Source organism: Dermacentor silvarum, chromosome 3, assembly GCF_013339745.2.
Source record: "Dermacentor silvarum isolate Dsil-2018 chromosome 3, BIME_Dsil_1.4, whole genome shotgun sequence".
Taxonomy (NCBI): Eukaryota; Metazoa; Arthropoda; class Arachnida; order Ixodida; family Ixodidae; genus Dermacentor; species Dermacentor silvarum.
The window spans coordinates 147,818,330-147,839,680 of NC_051156.1; the positions used below are offsets into that span (position 1 = coordinate 147,818,330).

The following is a 21,351-nucleotide window of genomic DNA, read 5'->3' on the forward strand; positions in this document are numbered from 1 at the left end:
AAATCCATAAATGTTTTCGCACGTACCTTGGTAATGTTCTTTTGCTTGAAGCCTTCCATGATAAGGAATGTTATGCAACCGCTGAAGTAGCAGACCGCGTGGTAATAAGGACGGACGTAGTATTCGTCGAACGTGTTGATCACTACACTGTAACGAAGAAAAACAGAAGGTGCGTACTAAAGGAATCGCACGACGCCCTTCAAACCATGTAAAGTCTCGAAAGAAACGTCACAACTTACAACCCTATCTTTAAAAGGCGAGAGTCGGTAGATTTTTATTATTACATATTTTCTCAAATGCGGCAATTGACCTGAATTATTAATATTGCAATAGCAATTATAGGTATGGTGCCGCTATCGTGTTGTCCTGCTTAATACAGTCTGCTATAGACATCGCATGCACCCCTCCCTCGTAGGAGGATTAGACGGTCTCCAGAGACGCGGAGAGCGTTTGGCTGCGAAAACGACGAAGTGCAGTGGACGCATCGGCAACGATGCGCTCAATCGGATTGGTGGTTGAATCACGACAGCGCTTTACCTAGCTCGACCTTCCGTTGCTGGCATGAGCGGCGTGTTCGGCGAACTAAGGGACGAGCGGAATGGACAGTAAGCGTTAAAATAACATTACACAGTTTTAGGCGGAACGTTTACGGTCTGATGCGCTAGGACCAGTGCGTCCTAAGAATTTGCACACAGCTGCCCAGCGGGAACAGTGCACGTGGGCACAGCGCTAATGCCAGCAGCGGTACGTAGAACGCTGCCCTGGCTCCACTATACAGAGCCGATGAAGCGGGGGCGTGAGTGTGCATCCACTTGCTTGGTTGACGTTTTGTAGCCGAACTGACTGAGCGTTGCTCGCGTCTTTGTGAGACGCGCTTCACAGGAGTGGAGCGGAGCTTAAGCGTGAAATCTGAGTGGAGCTTAAGCGGGAAATCTGAGCAGACCACACGCGTGATATCTGAGCGGAGCGCAAGCGTGAAATCTGAGTGGAGCGTAAGCGTGAAAACTCAGTACAGTGTAAGCGTGAAGTCTGAGTGGAGGGAGTGTAAGCGACACTGGTGGAAAACTGTCTCTTAGATAGTTTTAGCGGAGCATTTACGGTCCGCTCTACTATCACCGGTGTATGCCAGAACTTTGAACGCAACCGCTAAGCGGAAATGGTAGTACGCGTGGGAAGAATGCTCATGCTGGCAGCGGAACGGAGAACGCTTCCCTCGCTCCGCTATAAAAAGTCTACTGAGCAGGAACATGAGAGGGAGCTCACTTGGCTTCTTGGTTGTCTTGCAGCTCAACCGTAGCGCATCGTTTGTGTCTCTCTATGACTGATTGTCTAGGGATCATAGCTGAGACGCGCATATCAAAAAGATGCAGCTTCGCACAAAGGTGAAGGATCCATTGCGACAGCAAACCATTGGACAGCTGTACGAACAGAGATTTGTGGCTTAATTGGATGTATAAACTGTAGTAATCATTCGCTTACTGACCAAATTAGGTACTGAGGTGTGAAGCGCGCATAGGCAAATATGAACAGATCTCACTCAATGGCCGTGGACACTCGCTGTTAAAACGCTGGCGTGATGAATACCGGCCGCAGCAGTGAGTGAACACTTCTTACTGCTGTCAGCTTCAACGAGGCTTCTAAACTTGAGATTATGTGACCTCCAACACTTGACGCACGAGAAAACGGCGCAGACGAAGCCACACTTAAGCCAACTCGGCTCTTGCAGCATTTCTATCCACCGCAGATAACCTCCAAAATACATCGGAGGCGGCCGTGCTCAGCCACGCCACACACCGCAAAGGCCGGCCTGGCTCGCTCACCTGCCTCCCATCCTCTCTTTAGCGCGCGCTCACACCGCCTTTTTTTTTTTTTTGGAAATTGCGAAATTCAAAGCAGGCGTCAGATAAAAGAAATGAAATGGGTTGAAAATGAAGAAAGCAAGAACCGCAACTTGAGCGGCTTTAGGAAGGATCCTATGTAAGAGAGAGAGAGAGATAAGCACTTTTTGTAGCATAATGAGGCAGCAGGAGAGACTCTCTGTCCATTGTCTCGCTAGTGTGAGTCTTCAGCGCTGCGCCAATTAAATTCTCCAGGTATTCTAGGCTAAGTCACCGAAACTGTGAGTGAATGCAAGCTGGTGGGGTCATACTGAACTGCAATTATTGTAGCTGCTAAAACCTGTGGTATGTCGAATGATAATATTCGATGTGCTAATTTTATACACTTTGAGAGCATAATCTTCACATATCGTACGTTGTGGTAACCTTTCATATTATTCAATTGTAAACGTCACCTGCTCCCTTCTTCCTTCCCTCCCCCCTCCTGCTTAATTTGGTCTTGATATACATACATGAATGAAGAGGCAGCTAAATGAAAAGAGCAAAAATAAACTAGGTGCTAGTTCATCCAATGTGTACCTTCATATAACGTTGCCACTGAAGAGGTCGTGTGCTGGTGGTATAGGATTTCCTGTCTGTCAGTACTTTGCAATGCTTCCTAGTCGCCACTTAGTGACACTTACTTGACAAGAGGACCGGGAAAGACGAGGAACGGCAGTACATCAGAACTCGCCACGACCCACGTTCCAATGGCGCAGCATATTCCGGACAGCAAGATGAAAGTGCGCACGGCCAGAGGCCTCCAACTGCAGCAGCGAACGCACAGGGCACAGAACCTCGCGGTAACTCTTGTGGTGTTCGCGTGCACGCTAGAGAGCCTTATTGGGTGTTACGTTCATTATAGTATGTCGAGTTGGTTTAGTCGTTTGACGGCTGCTTACGCTCCCCGTGGAGCATTTGTTTAATACCGGAGCATTAGGAACGCCAAAAGGGAAAAAAAGTACGAGTGTGTGAAGTGTGGGAAGCCGGTCACATGGTACAGCTTTTTTTCGCATATCAAGTGCTACGATATATATACAGGGTGTTTCAGCGAACACTTTCAAAAATTCTTAAAGGTTGCCTGTGGCAGATAGCACAATTCTATTTCATGAGCTGGTCTACTCAAAGAGGCGGACATTACTTGCACAAGCAATTGAAATACATAATCAAATAATTAACAGAAATGAGCTAATTACGGTGTGAACTAATTACCTGATGCCCCATATTGCAATTTACAAATTGTAGCCGCGGAGTTCGCAAGGCGGATCCATTTGGAACGAATCCTCTGGATGACACCAGTTACGCGATATTAATTTCCGAACTTTGCGCATAAATGCATTGGCGTTCCAGTTAGTTTTGTGCTTCAATGCAAAAAGCGACGTTTTGTTAAGAACCTAACTGGAATGCCAATGCATTTCTCTGCAAAGTTCGGGAATTATTATCTCGTAACTGGTGTCATCCAGAGGATTCGTTCCAAATGGATCCGCCTTGCGAACTCCACGGCTACAATTTGTAAATTGCAATATGGGGCATCAGGTAATTAGCTAAAAACTGTAATTAGTACATTTTATTATTCAGTCGATTATGCATTTCACTTATTTGTGCAAGTAATGTCCGCCTCTTCGAGTAGACCAACTAGAATTGGGCTATCTGCCACAGGCAAGTGTTCGCTGAAACACCATATATATATATATATATATATATATATATATATATATATATATATATATATATATATATATATATATAATGTGTGTGTGTGTGTGCGTATGTAGTAAGAAACGAAACAACGTCCAAGGGACAAATATTCACACCACACTGAGTTCGTGAACACTCCCAAAGACACACACATGGCCGCGATGCAGCCTGCGATGAGCAGGTAAACAGATCAGGAATACACACTGATAAAATAATTCACTCCCAGAGATATTACAGTCAGAACTAAGCTTCAGCATAGAATAGTAAAGAATATAACACGTAATAGAGAATCGCTCATATATACAAATAATAGAATCAAGTTGCAGTTACATTGTCCTACTATTCACTGCGGCATCTAGTACTTTTTAAGGATACGAGGGCGTTCAATGCATTTCGCTTTGTTATTTTCTGCGGCCAAGGCCGCGGCAATTTTGCGAGTGGCAAAGTTCGGTGAGGATCAATGGAGTGTAGCCCTTGCTCTAAGTGCCGTTTTTGCGTCGCGTGTCATGGGGCATTCGAGGAGTAGATGGCGAGAATCCTCATAGTAGTTGCCACAGGAGCGAGCCGGGGATGAAGGCCATTTTATGCGAAATATAAAATGATTTGTGCATGCTGTCCCAGGCGTAGTCGATGAATTAGTGTCTCGGTACTCTTCGAAAGTTCTACATTCAGCTGGTATTTGAGCTGGGGTCCACTTCGTAAAGAATTGATTCCTTGGTATTTTCATTAAGTCAGGGGGACATACACAATTTGTTCTTTTGTACTTTTAATATGCGTAGTGTGTCCATTGATGCTATAAATGCATGTGTTGAATTTCTGCATCCTTTCGGTACAATTTCGCGAACTATTCTGCTAATTTGGTGCCTGTTATACCAGCAATTCCCTGGGCTGACTGCTATACCACTTGATGTTTTTTTTTTCATAGCATGAATTAAACTGTTTAGTACCACGTATTTTATTCGTGGATCTGGCTAGTTGTCATCAATCTTTCTAAAACATGCTAAAGAAGATAAGGAATCTGTAAAATCACCCACTTTTTTAGCGTCTGATATGTTTTGATACAATATGTGGCTTGGAGAATTGCCACTAATTCCGCTATCATTGGTGATGACGTGCGCCCCAGCCGACAAGCGTACTCCTTCTTCAAGAATGGCATAACATAAGCTGCCACTGCACTTTCTTTGATAACAGAACCGTCCGTATAGACGTGAATAGAGTACAGATACATGTAAAATAGCCGATGTAAAGCTAATAGTTTCGCTCCTAATATGGAAACGGCGCTCTTCTTGTTAAGGTCTTCGTTTTACACTTCTATTCTCAGCCCCTGTGGAAGTCATGGTTGAGTCGCAGAGGTCTGAGTGCCAAAAAAAAACCATCGTGGAAGTCGTGATTTATGATATTCCAACATGGCGTGTATCTGTGCACCTGGACAGTTCCCTATCATGAAAGAAATGAGTGCGTAGAATGCGGAATAGAAATTCTGAAGAGATGCCGCTATGTTTCCATGCTGCGAATTGCAGTGAAATGTGGCTTCCGTGCTTTTGCAATAGTGAGCTGACTGAATGTAGCTTGCGGGGCTCCTAGCCACACTCGTACACTCCGAAACCGTAACAGCTGTAGTTCGTGCAGGGACGTCGCAGATAATTTTTACAATACAGGTGCGGAGTAAGCATTTCTCTGGCGGAAAAATTCTGAGTGAACGTGGAGCAGGGATGCAGTTGTTCTACCCCACTTCGTGTCTGCAATCCTGCAGAGAACATTTATGCCTAAATTTGGTCATCCAGTGCGATCAAATGAAGAGTCCATAAATGGGAGCTACGAAGACCGTTGATGTGTGCATGCATATATGCAGGGTGTTTCAGCGAACACTTTCAAACATTTTTAGACGTTGCATGCGGCAGATAGCACAATTCTAGTTCATGAGTTGATCTACTCGAAGAGGCGGACATTGTACGAATAAAAAAATTAAATGCGTTATCGTCTAATTAACAAAAATTCACTAATAAAGTTTTTATCTATAAACCGTACGGCCCATATTGTGGTTAGCAAATTCTATCCGTGCAGTTCGCAAGGCGGATCCACTTGGAACGAATTCTCAGGTTGACACCAGTTTAGAGATATTAATTCCCGAACTTTGCGGAGAAATATGCATTGGCGTTCCAGTTACTTTATGCTTCAATGCATAAAACGGCGTTTTGGTAAGAAAGCTAGTAACTATAGAACGCCAACGCGTTTCTTCGCAATGCATATTTCGAAACCGGTGCCATCCTAATAATTCGTTATACCGCCAGTCAAGTCGGTTAAAGCGCATGGCTACGACACACCGTGAAGGCTACGTATTGCGCGACTGACGACACGGAGTGCAAGAAACAAACGAAACAAGCGCCAATTTTTATTTATTTTAGTCGCATCGGCATCGCAACTCTCTGCAATGACCTGGCATATTTTGCAGTTGCCTGAGATGAGTTGCCTTTTTTTGCGGAACAAGACCGGATCACCGCACCTAACCGTAGCAGGCGATTGCAACAAAATTCTCAAAGCTCTTCTCATATATTCGTCAGCTAGCGCCGCCTTTTATTACAAATTTGTAGTGGACTCTATAGACCTGCTTACCTCTTGAATATAGACGCCACCAATAGAGAGATGAGAAAAAGCTGAAAGTCGGCCGACAGATACCACACGTGCACCAGCGGTGAGGGTGGTGGCGGTGCTGTGACGATGCTGTTACGTGCTGGGTCAGCCACGCAGTCTAGGTCGGCGACTGGTCCGCAGGAGCGCTCATTTCCGTGTGCACCCTGGAAATGATAGAATTTTTTTATTGCACTCAATTGTTTCAAGCCCAGTGTTTAATTTATACACAAATTCTGCAATTTAAATGTTTGTGTGTGTGAGCAAGACCTCACAGGAGGGGTTTGATTTTTGTTAGTAACAGCAGCTCAAATTCATGTCAGACCACGGTTCTCAAAGCTGTTCAATGATTCCAACCGGTTAAACATTTTCTTATTAATATTACTGTCAAGCTACCATCTCTGAAGGACAAGACTGCAGGCTAGTGCGTGCCGCCTAAATGTTTGTGTGCGCGATCAAGATCCCACAGGAGGGGCTCGATTTTTGTTATTAACAGCCGCTCAAATTCATGTCAGACCACGGTTCTCAAAGCTGTTCAATGATTTCAACTGGTTATATATTTCCTTATTAATATTACTGTCAAACTACCATTTCTGAAGGACAAGACTGTAAGGCTAGTGCGTGCCACTGAAAGCCACCTGGCGGTATATTTCTGAATCACGGAAGGGAGAAGGCACAGGGCTGTGTCGCCTGCCCACAAGGTCGACAGACGTATACGGGGCTGTGATTATCCGTTCGTGCACTTAGAAGAAAGTAATTTCTGTGGTGGCAGCGTCCACAAAGAGAACGCACTCTACGAGAGTATACAGACAGGTTTCCGATTCTACTGTGATATGAGATGGGCCAACGCTTCTTTACCCAGAAAGGCGGACACTGCACGACTATAAATGCAATGCGTTGCTTTTTATCATCTTGCAGTTGCCAAGCGCTGACTTGCTTTACTTGGCTGTCGCAATCAGCTTGCTGTACCCGTGCGACTAAGTTACGCCGTCGAAATAGCGAAAGCAGCCATGCATTTGTGTGCGACCTAGAGCGCACGGAATTGCCAACACGACAGAAAAGCGACAATTTTCAAGCTGCCAGTGACGTAAGCTTGCTAGTTTTTTTACGAAGGTAGGTAGTGCAATGAGGCTCATTGTATAACAATACAATTCACGTGGCAGTCATTTCGCCGCTGGTTATGGTCTTGTACGCTGACGCCCCGCAGTTATTGCTTGTACGAGACACTCGACGTGACGAATAAGAAGATATGGGAAGGAAATAAGTGGTAAAAAATACAACCACAGACTTAGAAAGGCAAGAACAAGAGATGACCATATAGTATCGGCTCATTAAGCTAGGAAAGCCCACGGTATAAGAAAAGACGCAGAAAGAAGATGTGAGCCCAGCAGAACGCACACTTCTTTCCTTGCAAGAACCCTGGGATTTGTCTATAGTGAACGACGCGCGGTATCGCAAGCGCAATTTGCAACATTGTAGTTGCTCGCGGCAGCCATTAGTTGCTTTAAATAATAGCCTCGACTCGTCGCTGTAGATCAGTTGCTAAGGCGTTGCGCTGCTGGGCACGAGGTCGCGGGTCTGGTATCGTTCGAGGGGGCGGAATGCAAACATTTGATGAGGAGTGCCGCTCTATACGACATGTCTCAAAATCAGATCTTGCTTTTGGCATGTAAAGCCCCATTTAATTAATTTTAATAAGCCGACGGCGATGCATATCATACATGATGCGGTTTTTATTTCTCCCTTCATTGCTGTATAGGGACCTGAATATTAACAACAGATGTTCCTTATTATGTGCAGAAACAACAGAGCTAGTTAAACATTACGTTATTCCGTGCACAAAAGAGCATCACGATTTCGCGACAGTGGCCGCGTTAATTGATTATTTAGGACAGAGCAATTCAATCCTGCGTGGTAGTGAAACTAGGAACATCGAACTACTCACATACATGAGAAGGCGACAAGAACCATCGAGAGCTTCAAGAAGAGGGTGCAGTGTCATTTCGGATCTAGTTTTTCGCTTGTATCACGGATATTTTTGTGGTCACGGCACTCGTCAATGGACCGCGAAACACATTCAGTACACCGCCGAGAGCTGCGGATTCAACACGCACACTCCACTATAAAGCTCAGAACGAAAACACGTGAATAAAATATGGCATCGGCGCATATCAGCCTGCATTGAGCGGGACGATGTGTCCTGTCCCCGTTTTGCCGCATGGCATAGAAATAGCCCGGTGGTCGCGAATGCTGGTTTGACGAGTTTTCGCATGGCACACAGCAGAGCATGGTACCCAGCGACAGCAAAACTGTCGTAGGTCGAAACGTAGACAGGACAAGCGTTTCATCAGTGTGGCTGTCCTCCTCCTTCCGCTGTGTTCAAGCGTTGTGCACCGCACATAAAAAAGTCGAAGTTCCGCCCGAAAGGCGAAGCGTCGATTGCGATAGCAAATTATTGGACAGCTATACAAAGTAAGGAGGGTATTTTTGTCGGCCATATAAACTTTTAAACATAGGCACACTAACAAATAAACAAGCACCGCGGAAACTCACTGTCAAAATGCTGGACTGAGTCTGCGCAGCAGCAGCAGCGAGCTAGTTGAGCTTCGTGCCGGCACTCGCATCAACGCGATCTTAGCCGCGCAAACACAGCAAGGCGGACTCTGTACCTGCCGTAGAATGCTTTCAAGATACAGCTGCGCGGGAGGGGGGGGGGGGGCGCTCGTGGCGCAGAACGCCCCCCCCCCCCTTCCCACCCTCCCTTCGGAGCCTTCCGGCCCGGCGGGAGCGCAGGGCCGCAGTAAAGCGCGGTCCTGTCACCTGCCCGCCCACCATTCCTCCGGAGCGTGGTGTGCGACTGGAACACTGCGCGCTTCCTTCCCGCTTGCCGCCTTTGCGTGCGCGAGCCGCGATTGCCGGCTCACCGTCGCAAGCTTTCACTCGCACATATATACAGCATAGGGCGATACGGCGCGCGGCGACTCTATACGGAACCTCACAGCGCCGACGACTGCAGAAATCCACTTGGAGTGTTCATATTGTTACGCGGATCTGCTCATGTGCAAAGGCTGTTCTTCAGTTGATGCTATCCTGAAAGAGTGCCGACAATTCGAGCAGGCCAAAAGCCGCCGCGTCCTGCAACCATTCGCCAGACTCGCCAATACTGCCCCAACGTCGACGTGTGAAGATCAGCCCACAAGCAGTATGCGTCGCCATCAGAGGACGTGGTGCGAATCGTTCGACGTGAACTGGAAGCGATGGCGCCCGCAGCTTTCTGTTCACGTCGCCCTGACGCAACCCCTCTTTCAGTTCCTCTCGTTCAAGCCATCATTCGCCAGGAACTTGAAAGCATTGGTTTACGTTCTGTCTGCGCTGTCGCCAAGTTCCGGCCATATTTGTACGGCCGCACGTTTTCGGTCATTACAGACCACCATGCCCTCTGCTGGCTGTCTTCTCTCCGGGACCCGACGGGATGGCTTGGTCGCTGGGCTTTGCGGCTCCAGGAATTTTCTTTTATTGTCATCTACAAGTCTGGACGTCGGCACAAGGACGCTGACTGCCTCTCTCGTCATCCCGTGGATCCTCCTGATCCTGTTGCACATGATCGGGAGACCTGCGTGTTGGCTTTCACTGACATGTGCGACATGCGCGCTGAACAACATCGCGACGAGTCCTTGCAGGCCATCATCGCCGGAGTGCAATCTGGCAGCACCGACGGCCCGTGCCGCATGTTCGTGCTGCACGACGGCATCCTCTACCGGATGCCGTCGTGCAGCACGCCCTCTACCGCATGCCGTCGTCAGGGCCCTCAGGGTCTATCAACCCTGAGGGCCCTGAGTTTCTCCTTGTCCTTCCTCGTCATCTACGACCCGTCGTTCTCGAACAACTTCACGATGCACCAACGGCGGGACACCTTGGAGTTTTGCGCACATACGACCGCGTACGACGCCGGTTCTTCTGACTGGGACTCTACCGCTCTGTGCGTCATTATGTCGCAAATTGCGAATTGTGTCAGCGCCGGAAAAACCTCCCCTGCCACCTGTCGGCCGACTCCATCCAATTGAAGTTCCCTCTGAACCTTTCTATCGCGTAGGCCTTGACCTGCTTGGCCCTTTTCCGACGACGACTAGAGGGAATAATTAGATCGCCGTCGCTACCGATTACGCGACACGCTACGCGATAACCAAGGCGTTGCCGACTAGTTGCGCAACTCACGTCGGAGATTTTCTCCATGACGTCATCCTCCACCACGGTGCACCTCGACAATTACTTACCGACCGCGGCCGCTCGTTCTTGTCTCGAGTTGTTGACGACCTCCTCCGCTCTTGTGCCACAGAGCATAAGCTGTTCACCGCCTACCACCCACAAACGAACGGTCTCACGGAACGTCTCAACCGAACACTCACAGAGATGATGTCGATGTACGTCTCCAATGATCACCGCGACTGGGACGCCACGCTGGCCTACGTCACTTTCGCGTATAACTCGTCCAGACATGACACCGCAGGATATTCACCCTTTTATCTTTTGTATGGTCGCGACCCTACATTGCCTTTTGACACCATCCTACCTTCTGTGCCACGTGTTACAACTGAGTACGCTCGTGAAGTCATCGATCGCGCTCACATGGCGCGTCAAGTCGCCCGATCTCGTCTGTTGGCCTCTCAGGATATACAAAAAGAGCGGTACGATGGGCGCCATCGCGATGTTAAGTTCGCCCCAGGTGCTTGGGTGCTCCTCTGGTCACCATGTCGTCGTGTCGGTCTCTCCCAGAAGCTTCTCTCTCTACACAGGGCCTTATGAAGTCCTACGTCAAGTTAACGACGTCAATTACGAGATCTCGCCGTTACAGTTTGCTCCGTCCTCAATTCCGACGCCAGTTGACATCGTGCACGTTTCGCGGTTGAAGCCATACTTCTCTCGCAGTTCTTCGCCTGACATGCGCCGAGACGGCGCTTCAGCACCCGGGAGTCCTGTTACGGAAGGATAAGAGGCAAGAGAAGAAGAAGAAGATCGAGAGACACTGGCTGCTGCGTGTTGTTGCTGGTCAGCCATCTTGACCACGCTAACCCTACTCGTGTATATATTGTAAATACATCCAGTCTTACTCCCAACATCCCTGTAACATATAATTGCTATCGCAATAAAACATCTCTCCACAAGTTTCCAGAGCCACCAACTTCCGACGCAGCTTCCGGTGCCGCAAGCACTTCGTGAGCCTAACAAACAAACTAAAAGCTTCGCTAGTAGAAAGTACCAGATATATATATATATATATATATATATATATATATATATATATATATATATTTATGTTTAAGCATGCCAGGAATATTCAGATCTTTGAGGCTTACCACGACAGCACTTCCGTAAAAATTCCTAATGTGGAGGAGAAGCTTCCACCAGTGCTTGTCTATCTCGTCGTTTAGCTTGACGAAGAATGCCTTGACGTCGGGTCCAGCGACGAAGTGCGGGAGCGGGTACAAGCACATAACGACGAACGTAAGTGGAAAGAGTAATCTGAAAATGAAATGATGCGGTCCTTGGGGCATCATTTAGAGCAGTGTTAAAATACTATGACTCATTTTCAATTTTCCACAATCGGTTTTGGTACGTCAGTTATGGAAGGCCCGGCAGTATCTTAATTACCGGGCCGTACGTTACTTTTTCATTGAATACAGCAGCAATCAAGAGCTCTAAACGGGCCTTGCTGTGCCTGCCCGCCCTTTCCGTTTCTGCAATGGCGACGCCCATTGTCATTATCGTGTCGCGGTTTTCAGACAACCTTCGCAGTCTCAGTCCCACCTTTGCCACAGTGCGAATGAACCAATAAATTTGTCCACAGCGGCCGTGGGCTCCACTCCAACTCGCGGACTGTGGAAGCTGGAGGAAAGGTGTATTGTCGGCAAGGATGCCGACACGTCCGTACTCCTAAAATAAGAGCATGCTTTGTACCTTGGCTCATAATTGCTCTCGCAAGTAGCGTACGCACAGAAGAATAAGAAGCATAAACTAATGAGCAAGTTCATTACGTACACTGTGTCATGCGGGCACCGCTATCCCTGAGCGAAACGGCGGCGCTGAAAACGCGTTGTCAGGTGTATTATTAGTAAAAACTCTTGCATTTTCCGCTGTAACGTTGAAATAGCTGCCCACCATCACTTGATCATGCTGCGGTAACCACACTAGAAACGCCACGATATAGACAAGTGGAATGAATGGTCGCAGGAGAGGAGCTGTTGCTGAGCGCAAGCACAACAATAGAGTGTTTAAGCTTTGCATGATACGTGATACGTTAGCCAGATGCATTTCGACGCATGCGCGACGAGGCGCATGCGCGTCTTATTTCATTAACTATGGCGCAGCTTACCGTGATTGATACCATAGTTGCTTAACATCATGACAGTGCCCAGATTACGCCAAACTGCAAGCTTCGTTACGATTTGAATTGCCTACTTACTCTCCGTCGTGACAGTAATAAACAAATGGCCAAATCATCCACCGCCTATCTGCAACTTACGCTGCGGACAAATTAGTGGCGATGGTTTGTTGTTATGACTAAGCTCAGGGCTGTTTATTTTAACGCTGCCAGGCCTAGAGCAACGGCACCAAGTGTTTTCATTTGCACCTAGCACATGCCAGGGAGTATTCGTAATGCATCAGCGATGGGGAGCGTTCTAAAAGCCTAATTATTCATTGCATCAATTATTTGATTCTGCACTCCATCACGATATGCAATGATGGTATGTTAAATCGTGATCTCTCAGCGGGTCTGCGATGGTTCCGCGGAGATGCCGCGCATGTACAGGTTTAACATATCACGTATTACGCAACACTAAAACTCCCTGATGTCTGAATGGCTTGTTGATGCTAAGCGAGTCTATTAATAAAGGATATATTCTTCAGCTTTATTCACTTATGGACAACTACTACTTTGTCTGTATCACATATTCGGTCATAGGAAAGAACTGTCATTCACTCAATAATAGCATGAAGCTTTAAAAAAAACTGCAATTTTCTTACAGAGAAAATTGCGTAGTTTAGGAAGAAAAAAATAGAAAAGTATGGATTGCATTTGTAGTTTTGTTTTCCACTGTCAAGCGAGGACAATATTTCCGATTCACTAGTGCCGCCCTTCCAACGACACTGCCAATGTATAACTTCAATCTGCATCGCGAAATGCATGCACTTGTGACTGCAGTGTTTTTTTTTTTACGATTCTCGCATATACGCCTTCTGTTGGTTTTGAACTGATGGACGCGTTTTATGGTGAAACCTTGCAGTTAACAGTACGAACTTGCCCCTGTCACTTCGTCTTTATACGTGTAGTTATTTGGACGGGAAGCACGAAGTAAATCTATAATTTCTTACCTGATCAGTCGTCTTATGACGTTGGTGATGAAAACAAGAGGCCCGTTTGTCTTCTGCTTACTCACGGTTAGGCAGAGAAAGAAACCGCTGCAAAGTGTAAGTGCACGTTAGCATGACGAATGCGCACAAACGGCCACATTGAAGAAGAGTAAACACTAGGCATTTCATTTGTCTCGATTCAATAAGTAAACGGACTCATGAAGCAATCGCAAAAATCAGGAAATAATCCAATAACACCTCGTGCCTCCAAGAAATGTGATTCATTGTGACGGCACTATACAAGACGAAACTACGTTGTAATAGCCAAAGACACTCCAATGCGCAACAGACGGGACAGGAGCTCTCTCACCTATTTTCGTTCATGCTGCCTGTAAACATTCTTACATGTGAAGTTCACCGCAGTGAGACACCTTTTCTCGTTGCGTATTTACAAAGTTCTAAACTTAATACTTTGCTTTGAAGTTCACAAATTTTCGAGCCCACATTCAGGGGCAAAATGAAAGCTGCACTCCAAGTAATCCCTGGGAACTGGCCTTCTTATTTACACACAGTAGACGTTTTCAAATCGATTCAGCGCTTGCCTATAATGAGGGCATACTTGTGCTTCACATTGCATAAAGGAAACCTGGCTGCGTAATTTTTTATGTCGATGGCAGCATTATATGCTTAGTTAGTCGAAAAATTCAATGTGAAGCCACAAAACCCCTTTCCCAATACAGGGCGTGAGTTTAAGCCAATTGTGTGCGTGGTTTGATAGTTGTCATCTAGAGTAGCCTCACAAACGACCCATTGTCCGCGGAAACAAAGCCACGCGGGCGCAAAACATTGCACGAGCCCTGTTCATTTTCGCCATTCCTCATACGCCATACGAAGAAAGGAGGCGTTAAACGTACACCAGAAGTGTCTAAGCCTATACTAAAAGTGGGATAGCAAGCAGTATGGGACCACCCTAGTAAACACCCAACTAGATAGGATGGAAGGTGACTAAAAGGAATTCAAAAAGACAGGATGCATCACTCGTGCATCAATTACACATGCATGTGCAGACGTCCCCCATCCACTGCCTATGATGGCCTTAACGCATTGGTTATGCCCCGCCGGCCATCGCGCAAACAAATTAAGCGGAACCTTCCTGAACAGGGTCTGTCGAATACATGAGTAGTATTATACGGCGGTCGGCGTGGTGCGGAATGTATTTGTTCGGCAATGTAAATATGTGCATCTCCCTGCTCGTACTCCTTTATTTTAGTATGCGTATTTATTTAGTATGCGCATTATTTGTTTCTATAAATAAATAACGCATACTACATCGGTATTCTGGTAACGCCTTCCGTTATGGGCGCGTCGCGGACGGTTACAGAATAATACGAAGCCACGGGATAAAGGCGATTGCTGAGCACGCCCGGTAGCAGTCCCAGTCTGCTGAAAACTTTGGTATACCTTCCTTGTACGTGGTCTGTGGCGCACAGAATCTTGACAAGTCCCAATCCTTTGATTTATTCTTTTAATAAGAGGCGCCGACATCTTGTTTATGCGCTTGTTTATATGCTCCTACGTTCCTGTGTGCGTTTGTGCGAAGAAATGTTACTGTAGTTGTGACTGCCTCCATATACGTTTTCGGACACAAATATAGCCACTTGCCTGATAAAGAAGAACGTGTCCACGCTGTTGAACATTGCTGTTGCAATCATGTGGGGCCAGTGGTCAGAAGTGATGAATAGGTTGAGCACACGGGCTGAAGATAGAAAAAAGAATTTCAGTGAGTCATTACATGAATTTAGTAGCTAGTATTGATCACTTTGACAAGGTATATTTAGTTATATCGAATGAGCTTTGCCTTGTGCGTCGTCATTCACCTACAGAAAGCGAAGGCGATGGCGTATGACGTGAAGTAAGTTCACTCAGATGTATCTAAAGGTAATTACTGTATTTTGTGGTTGTCAATGTCTACCAAGCAAATAAAGCACCTTCGCACAGCAGGTCACACAGTGAGCGCTATTGAATGGCCCAGGTTTGTCTAGTAGCTTAAGGCAGCTTACATGTTTATGCTCGCATTGGTGATTTTCTGTTTTTCCTATGCTGTTAATATTAATTGGCGATCTGCTTGCACAAAATTTCATCGATTCTTTCGGACACTTGCAACTACAAAGTATTGTTATATTCATGTAATAAACAACACACTTGAGATCTGCGATGCGCTTTTGTACATGTCAGCTCTCAGCACAAACCAAGACGACACACATATAGGCGTGAAGTAATCCAAGAAACGTGAGTTGTCTTAAAGAAAAGATTGTCACTCGCCCGAGTTTGTTTACACTCCGACGCTGGCTGCCGGCACGGTGTACCAGGCGAAGCAGTGGGCGCATTTGGTGATCGCTGTGTCTAAAGGTACGTCGGACGTACGCGAATCCCGGAAGCTAAAGGTAGGTCGAAAGACATTCTCGTGCCTGCGGCGCTCTACCTTCTAAAATAACATCACTGATTTTCCCTGGGGAGCAGTAGGGGCCGTAGTAAAGACCGGGCCTGCTCATCCTGGAGCAGTATCTTCGATCGCTGGTTCACCACGCCAGCAGCCAGCGTCGGAGCGTAAACAAGCTTGAAGCGCAACCTTGCCAACAATCGTCCACGCCACTGCACTGCGCCAGTAACATCCAACGAGACGTACGAGGACAACTTGAGGACGACGCACGGCGTCAACGCGCACCCCCCCCCCCCACACACACACGCACACACACACACACACACACACACACACACACACACACACACACACACGCACGCACACACGCGCGCGCACACACACACACACACGCACACACTCACACACACTACCTCACTCCACAATGCCGGCACCCCTAGGGACACACGCATACAAACCGAGCTAAGAAACTTCTCCTCTGTAGTACCTAGGCAAAGTCGGAAATTCAAGGAGCCAAAGCCCCCAGATTTTCCCTTACGCACCCGCTTTTGCTCGCGCCTGCGCAGAAACGTCGGTCGATTCCTGAAATGACCGTCTCGTATAAAGCCCGGCCGCAGAATAACTATAATACTTTTCCGGCGTTTCTAGCATGTCAGGCAGCGGCCGGTGAAGTCGGATACATCATGCCGGAGACGCTAAGGTAGCTGACATTTTGCCCTCTGTATAGTTGAACGCGTTAAACGGGACACGCAGCAGCTGGCAGTCAGTTGTTGCCGCAGCGCAAGCGCACAAGTACGCAGCGAGCGAGCGTATTGGTGTTTGTCGAAGGCGAAAACTCAACACACTCGCTTCAGTGAACCCGAACTGTAAATGGCCATCATGCAGCTATAGTCAGCCAAGCTAGCGCGCGATGCAGTCTGGTCCAGCGGCTTCGGTGGGAAATAGGATATGTTCTATTCCGGCACGAGTTACCCTACACTGTAGAGCGTCCAAATTTCGCAGACGTATAGTAACTGCGCCGCGAGTGGATCGCATGCGTGTTGCGCAGGACTTTATCGGCGATTTTAGCTTGGTCACCCAATGCGCTCGTCACCTCCGAGCGGAGACAGAACGCATCGAGGCTCTGCTCGTTGAACGTAAACAACGAGATACAGATAACCGGCCTGACTTGGAGGATGCTTCGCACCAAAAGAAGGTGCAGATAACCGGATTGACATGAAGAATACTTCGCAGTAAAAGAGCATCGCGGGCGTGCAACGGCGTGGGCACACTGCACGATGCAGCTAGCGGAGTATACTAACTCTGTAGCTAGCAGACGTGCGGGACCTGCTCGCTGACACATAGGGACGCTGTACAAGCAAGGGCAGCCGACGACCCGGGCTTCTCTACAGTCTAAATTCTCTACAGTCTAAATTATACGTGACTTCCGGAAAGTGGTAATGGTAGCGCTTTTTTTTTCAGTTTCTGTATGCAAAACACACTTTTTGTGAGTGTCTTGCGAAGCACCCACTCACGTTTTATGCATCATTTTCCACAGAGGCTACTGTATGTCAAAATTCTCTCAAATGCGGCATTTTACCCGGTCCAGGATTTGGTTGCAGTTGGCGTTTAAGTGAGTCCGACGCAACAATGGATGCCGTCAGCTGACCTCAGGCCCATGAGGGTATAGACGAAAAGAGACGTGGCCTTAATTCCCTCTGATTGGCCGCCGTTTGCGTGGCATTAGCAGTTGTCCTGGATTGGTCATCAAATCACTGGTCCAAGTTCTCGGCTCTTCCGCTTCTGGCGAGGAAGCCACTCCATTGCCGCTGGTGGACAGAATCCTTTCCCGGCGGTGATTCCTTAAGGGAGAAATACACTTAGAGGGGGACCGCCGACATGAGCGCTCCACATAGCCGCTGCTTTCCGCCGTGCTTGAGGAAGGTGCGAATTCCTCTATCTTCTAAATCTCAACCCCGAGGAAAAGCTCGTCCACGCGATTTTCTTTCTGCCCGGCGACGCGGCTTGTGAAACAGGTGTTTCACAGATTCGCAAGGCTGTGGCTTGGCGTTCAACCACGCACCGCATCACACCAAACACAATATACGTCGCAGACATCCATACCGTAGTTGGAGCTGGCAGGCCACTACGCCCTATACCACTCCCACTTACCCAAGGTATGAGTCACCTACCACAATAAATCGATTCTCGAAGAATTCTAGTCGCAACAGTAGTCAACTTTACGTCTATATTATTATAACAAGCTCAGCATAAAGAAGGTATGCGTCATTTCCCCAGGTCCAACTTTACCTCAATATAGAACACACAAAAGCGCAACGACCTCTGTTGAAGTCTTACCCCAAATATCCGACAGATTCGTGAAGAACAGGCCCAATACGATGTGGATACAGCAGAAGAATCGCATGCCATGCATAAACTGCAGATCATAGCCGTCACAGTGAATGTTTTCAGGCACCTTGAGCAGGTGGCGCGTGTTCGCCGTGACCGAGAAAGCCGAGACGAACTCCAGCAAGGTGCCTGAAAGAAATGCACGAGCACGACATTGGTAAGAAAAAGAATGACATCAAGCGTGTTCGGTGTGAACATTCGGCAGAAGACAGCTCAAGATGACTGTAGACGGTAATGCGTATTATAACTGAATATAGCGACAAAATGTATTGCCACTGGAAAACGACTTATGTATGAGGCATGTACTACACCAGGACTCCTCTTTCCCGCTTCTCTAAGAACACTGGGGGCCATCTAGCGGTGCTGCTGCGAAGCCTCCACGTGGCTTGCGAAATGCATGGCGCGCCTGTGCGGGTGAACGCTAAGAAACGCGTCACGCGGCAACCGGGCTCTGGGCCGGTATTTCGTAGCGATGCCTTTCCGGTGCTAATGCCATTTCGCGCTTATCGCGCTTTGTTAGTGGTCAGAGCGATGGTCCGCTAGCGTTATCAACGGGATCAGCCGGCCGTGAGCGGTGGCTGATTAGACTATAGTATAGAATAAGTCATAAGGCACAGTCGCTACAAAATGCCGGCCCTGGCCTCGCGCTTCATTCCGGACACGTTGTACCATATAGTGACGCTGCCAAAAGTCTGCCCGAGGCCTCCGAACTAGAAGTGTGGCGCGCCGGTGCGTGCGAACGTTCAGAAATGCTGCCTCTCTTGGCGCAAACCCAGTGGCAAATACTCAACGAGGATAATAAATGACCTAAGTTAGCGAGAGCTTCATTGAAGAGCGCCACGTACCCGGTGAATTCGCGGCGCAGCTCGCTAAAGCATTGGCGTGAAATATGTTTATTGAAAGGCGGCACATACACAGTACATTTCTGGCGCATGCTGCTAACGCGTCGGGTTGGTGTCCTTGAAGAGCCCTTGTGACGTGGGCTTGATTCCGCGCAGCATCAGCTAAATTTATAGAGTATCACTTTGTCCTCGTAGACTTGCAACTACCTAGTAACTCAAGTTGGCGGCAAAGATGTTCATTGCAGAGCAGCACACACACCTTCTGTCACATGTCCAGTGACCAAATCTGGCATCAAAGAGGTTCGTTGAAGATCAGAGCAGACCGAGAGTCACATCTTAAGAACAGCTCGAAAACCACATAGACAGGAGGGAAAGCAACAGTACGTACACTGCAATTTACAATGCAATTACAATGCAATGCATTTGCAATGCGTTTCAAACGCTTGCAAACGTATTGTACAGCCGAAGGACACAGACCAGACCTGATGCCGCTTTTCTTTTCTATCGCTGTGAAATCAGCACGTGACCTTGAAGCTTCAACGCGTGGCACATAGCCAGTGCTTCATGTCGGCCTCAGAGTTTCATTGGAGAGGTACATACCCCGTCTTGCGTCTACAGTGGGTGATGCAGGCGTGAAGGAGGCTCTTTGAAGAGCGGCACAAGTGTACGCAATGTCACATACAGTGACCCAAGTTGGTCCGATGGTTGGTTTTGAACCCTGTTTCCTCCGCACAGCAGCGCAATGCGCTACCCATTCACCCATGGACATCCCAATGCCCTAGGCAGGCGGGAAGATTGTTAGATACAAACATACAAAGTCCCCGAAAAGTGAGTGAAGCACACTAAGAATGGTAACGTGTTGAAGCTTTTATAACACTTTCCAGGGCTGTCTGTGTGTCTGTCTCTTACCGTTTTCCTGCCAACTTGGTTTACTAGGTAATTCATCGTCTAACTGGTAGCGCAACGAATTGGTGAGGTGAGAAAGGAGCGATTGAAACCAGCGTTTATCCTTGTTTGGCGGTGCGAAAACGGCCTCACTTAGATTCAGGCAATTGTCTCTGAATATATTAACAAACGCTAAATTTATGGCGGGGCCGCCAGGTGGCCCATTTGTTTCAGAGAAGACGGGCGAGAGAGGAGCCAGGCAGCACAAATGCGTCAAACATGACGCACTTTGGTGGTGGTACTATACGGTCTGTCGCTACATTGCTTCAATACTAAGGACATTAACGTCCACATCCATCGTGCGATGGGTTCAGCCGCAACATTTCATCTCAAGCAACGTGCCTGAATACAGATAAACGTACGTATACCCTTGTTATTTCTTCGTGAATGTTATTGTTGGCGACTTACGTTTTATGTAGGAACAGCTTTTCTCATTATGCGCCGTATTGCTAGGAAACTGTGACAATGATTGGTAATACTTTTGTCATCTTTATTTACGATTCAGTGAGCTCTACTATAATCCCATATTATGTTATAAATTACTACATAGTTTTTTTCTCGGGGAAGCATCATTAGCGAAAGACCGAAATAAACTTGCGCATTTGCTAAAACAAGCGATCTGTATACAATGCAAAGTGACATCTGTTTCAGGCACAGCGAATTTCTTGAGAAATCAAGTTTTATCCCGGCGTATTCAATGCATACTTACAAACTGCGACGCTAAAACATATGCATTCATATACTTATGATGACGCGTTCATCATATAATGTGAATTAAATGAAGTAATCGCACACTACAATACCGGCAAACACTAGCGGTAGAATGTACTGAAATACCTTGTCACCACGCACAACGATTGCTTTAATTTTTACTATCTACAACACTAAAACACAATTGGTACACAATTGCACTCTGACAGAGGATATAATTTCGTGAGGCGATGTCATTATAGGAATACGGTTTGACCAGAGCTTCCAGTGCACTGTGTTGCCGTGTTGATCATTTCTATTTGCTCATACAGGGTTCTTTATAGCTAGTGCTGGGCACGCATGCGGACGTACGTGCATACGGGAACGATTATTGTTCGGTACACGTGTGCAACCGATTTAGGGCGTTTCTACTTTGCCCTTTAATATCTGACATTTCGCAGTGTGTATGTGGTATTTAGCTGCCCCATACTGA

General features: G+C 47.3%; 1 protein-coding gene across 1 annotated transcript in view; it reads right to left on the reverse strand.

Moving 5' to 3' along the window:
• Positions 1–4,892: 4,892 nt before the first annotated feature.
• The window catches only part of LOC119444884 (nose resistant to fluoxetine protein 6), a 35,094-nt gene continuing 18,635 nt past the window's right edge, over positions 4,893–21,351 (reverse strand). The window contains exons 7-11 of the mRNA XM_049664788.1: positions 18,331–18,510; positions 15,216–15,309; positions 11,558–11,723; positions 6,189–6,370; positions 4,893–4,929 (exon numbers count right to left, since the gene is read on the reverse strand). Of these exons, the coding sequence (XP_049520745.1) occupies positions 4,893–4,929; positions 6,189–6,370; positions 11,558–11,723; positions 15,216–15,309; positions 18,331–18,510 (659 nt within the window). The remainder of the gene's footprint in view (positions 4,930–6,188; positions 6,371–11,557; positions 11,724–15,215; positions 15,310–18,330; positions 18,511–21,351) is intronic.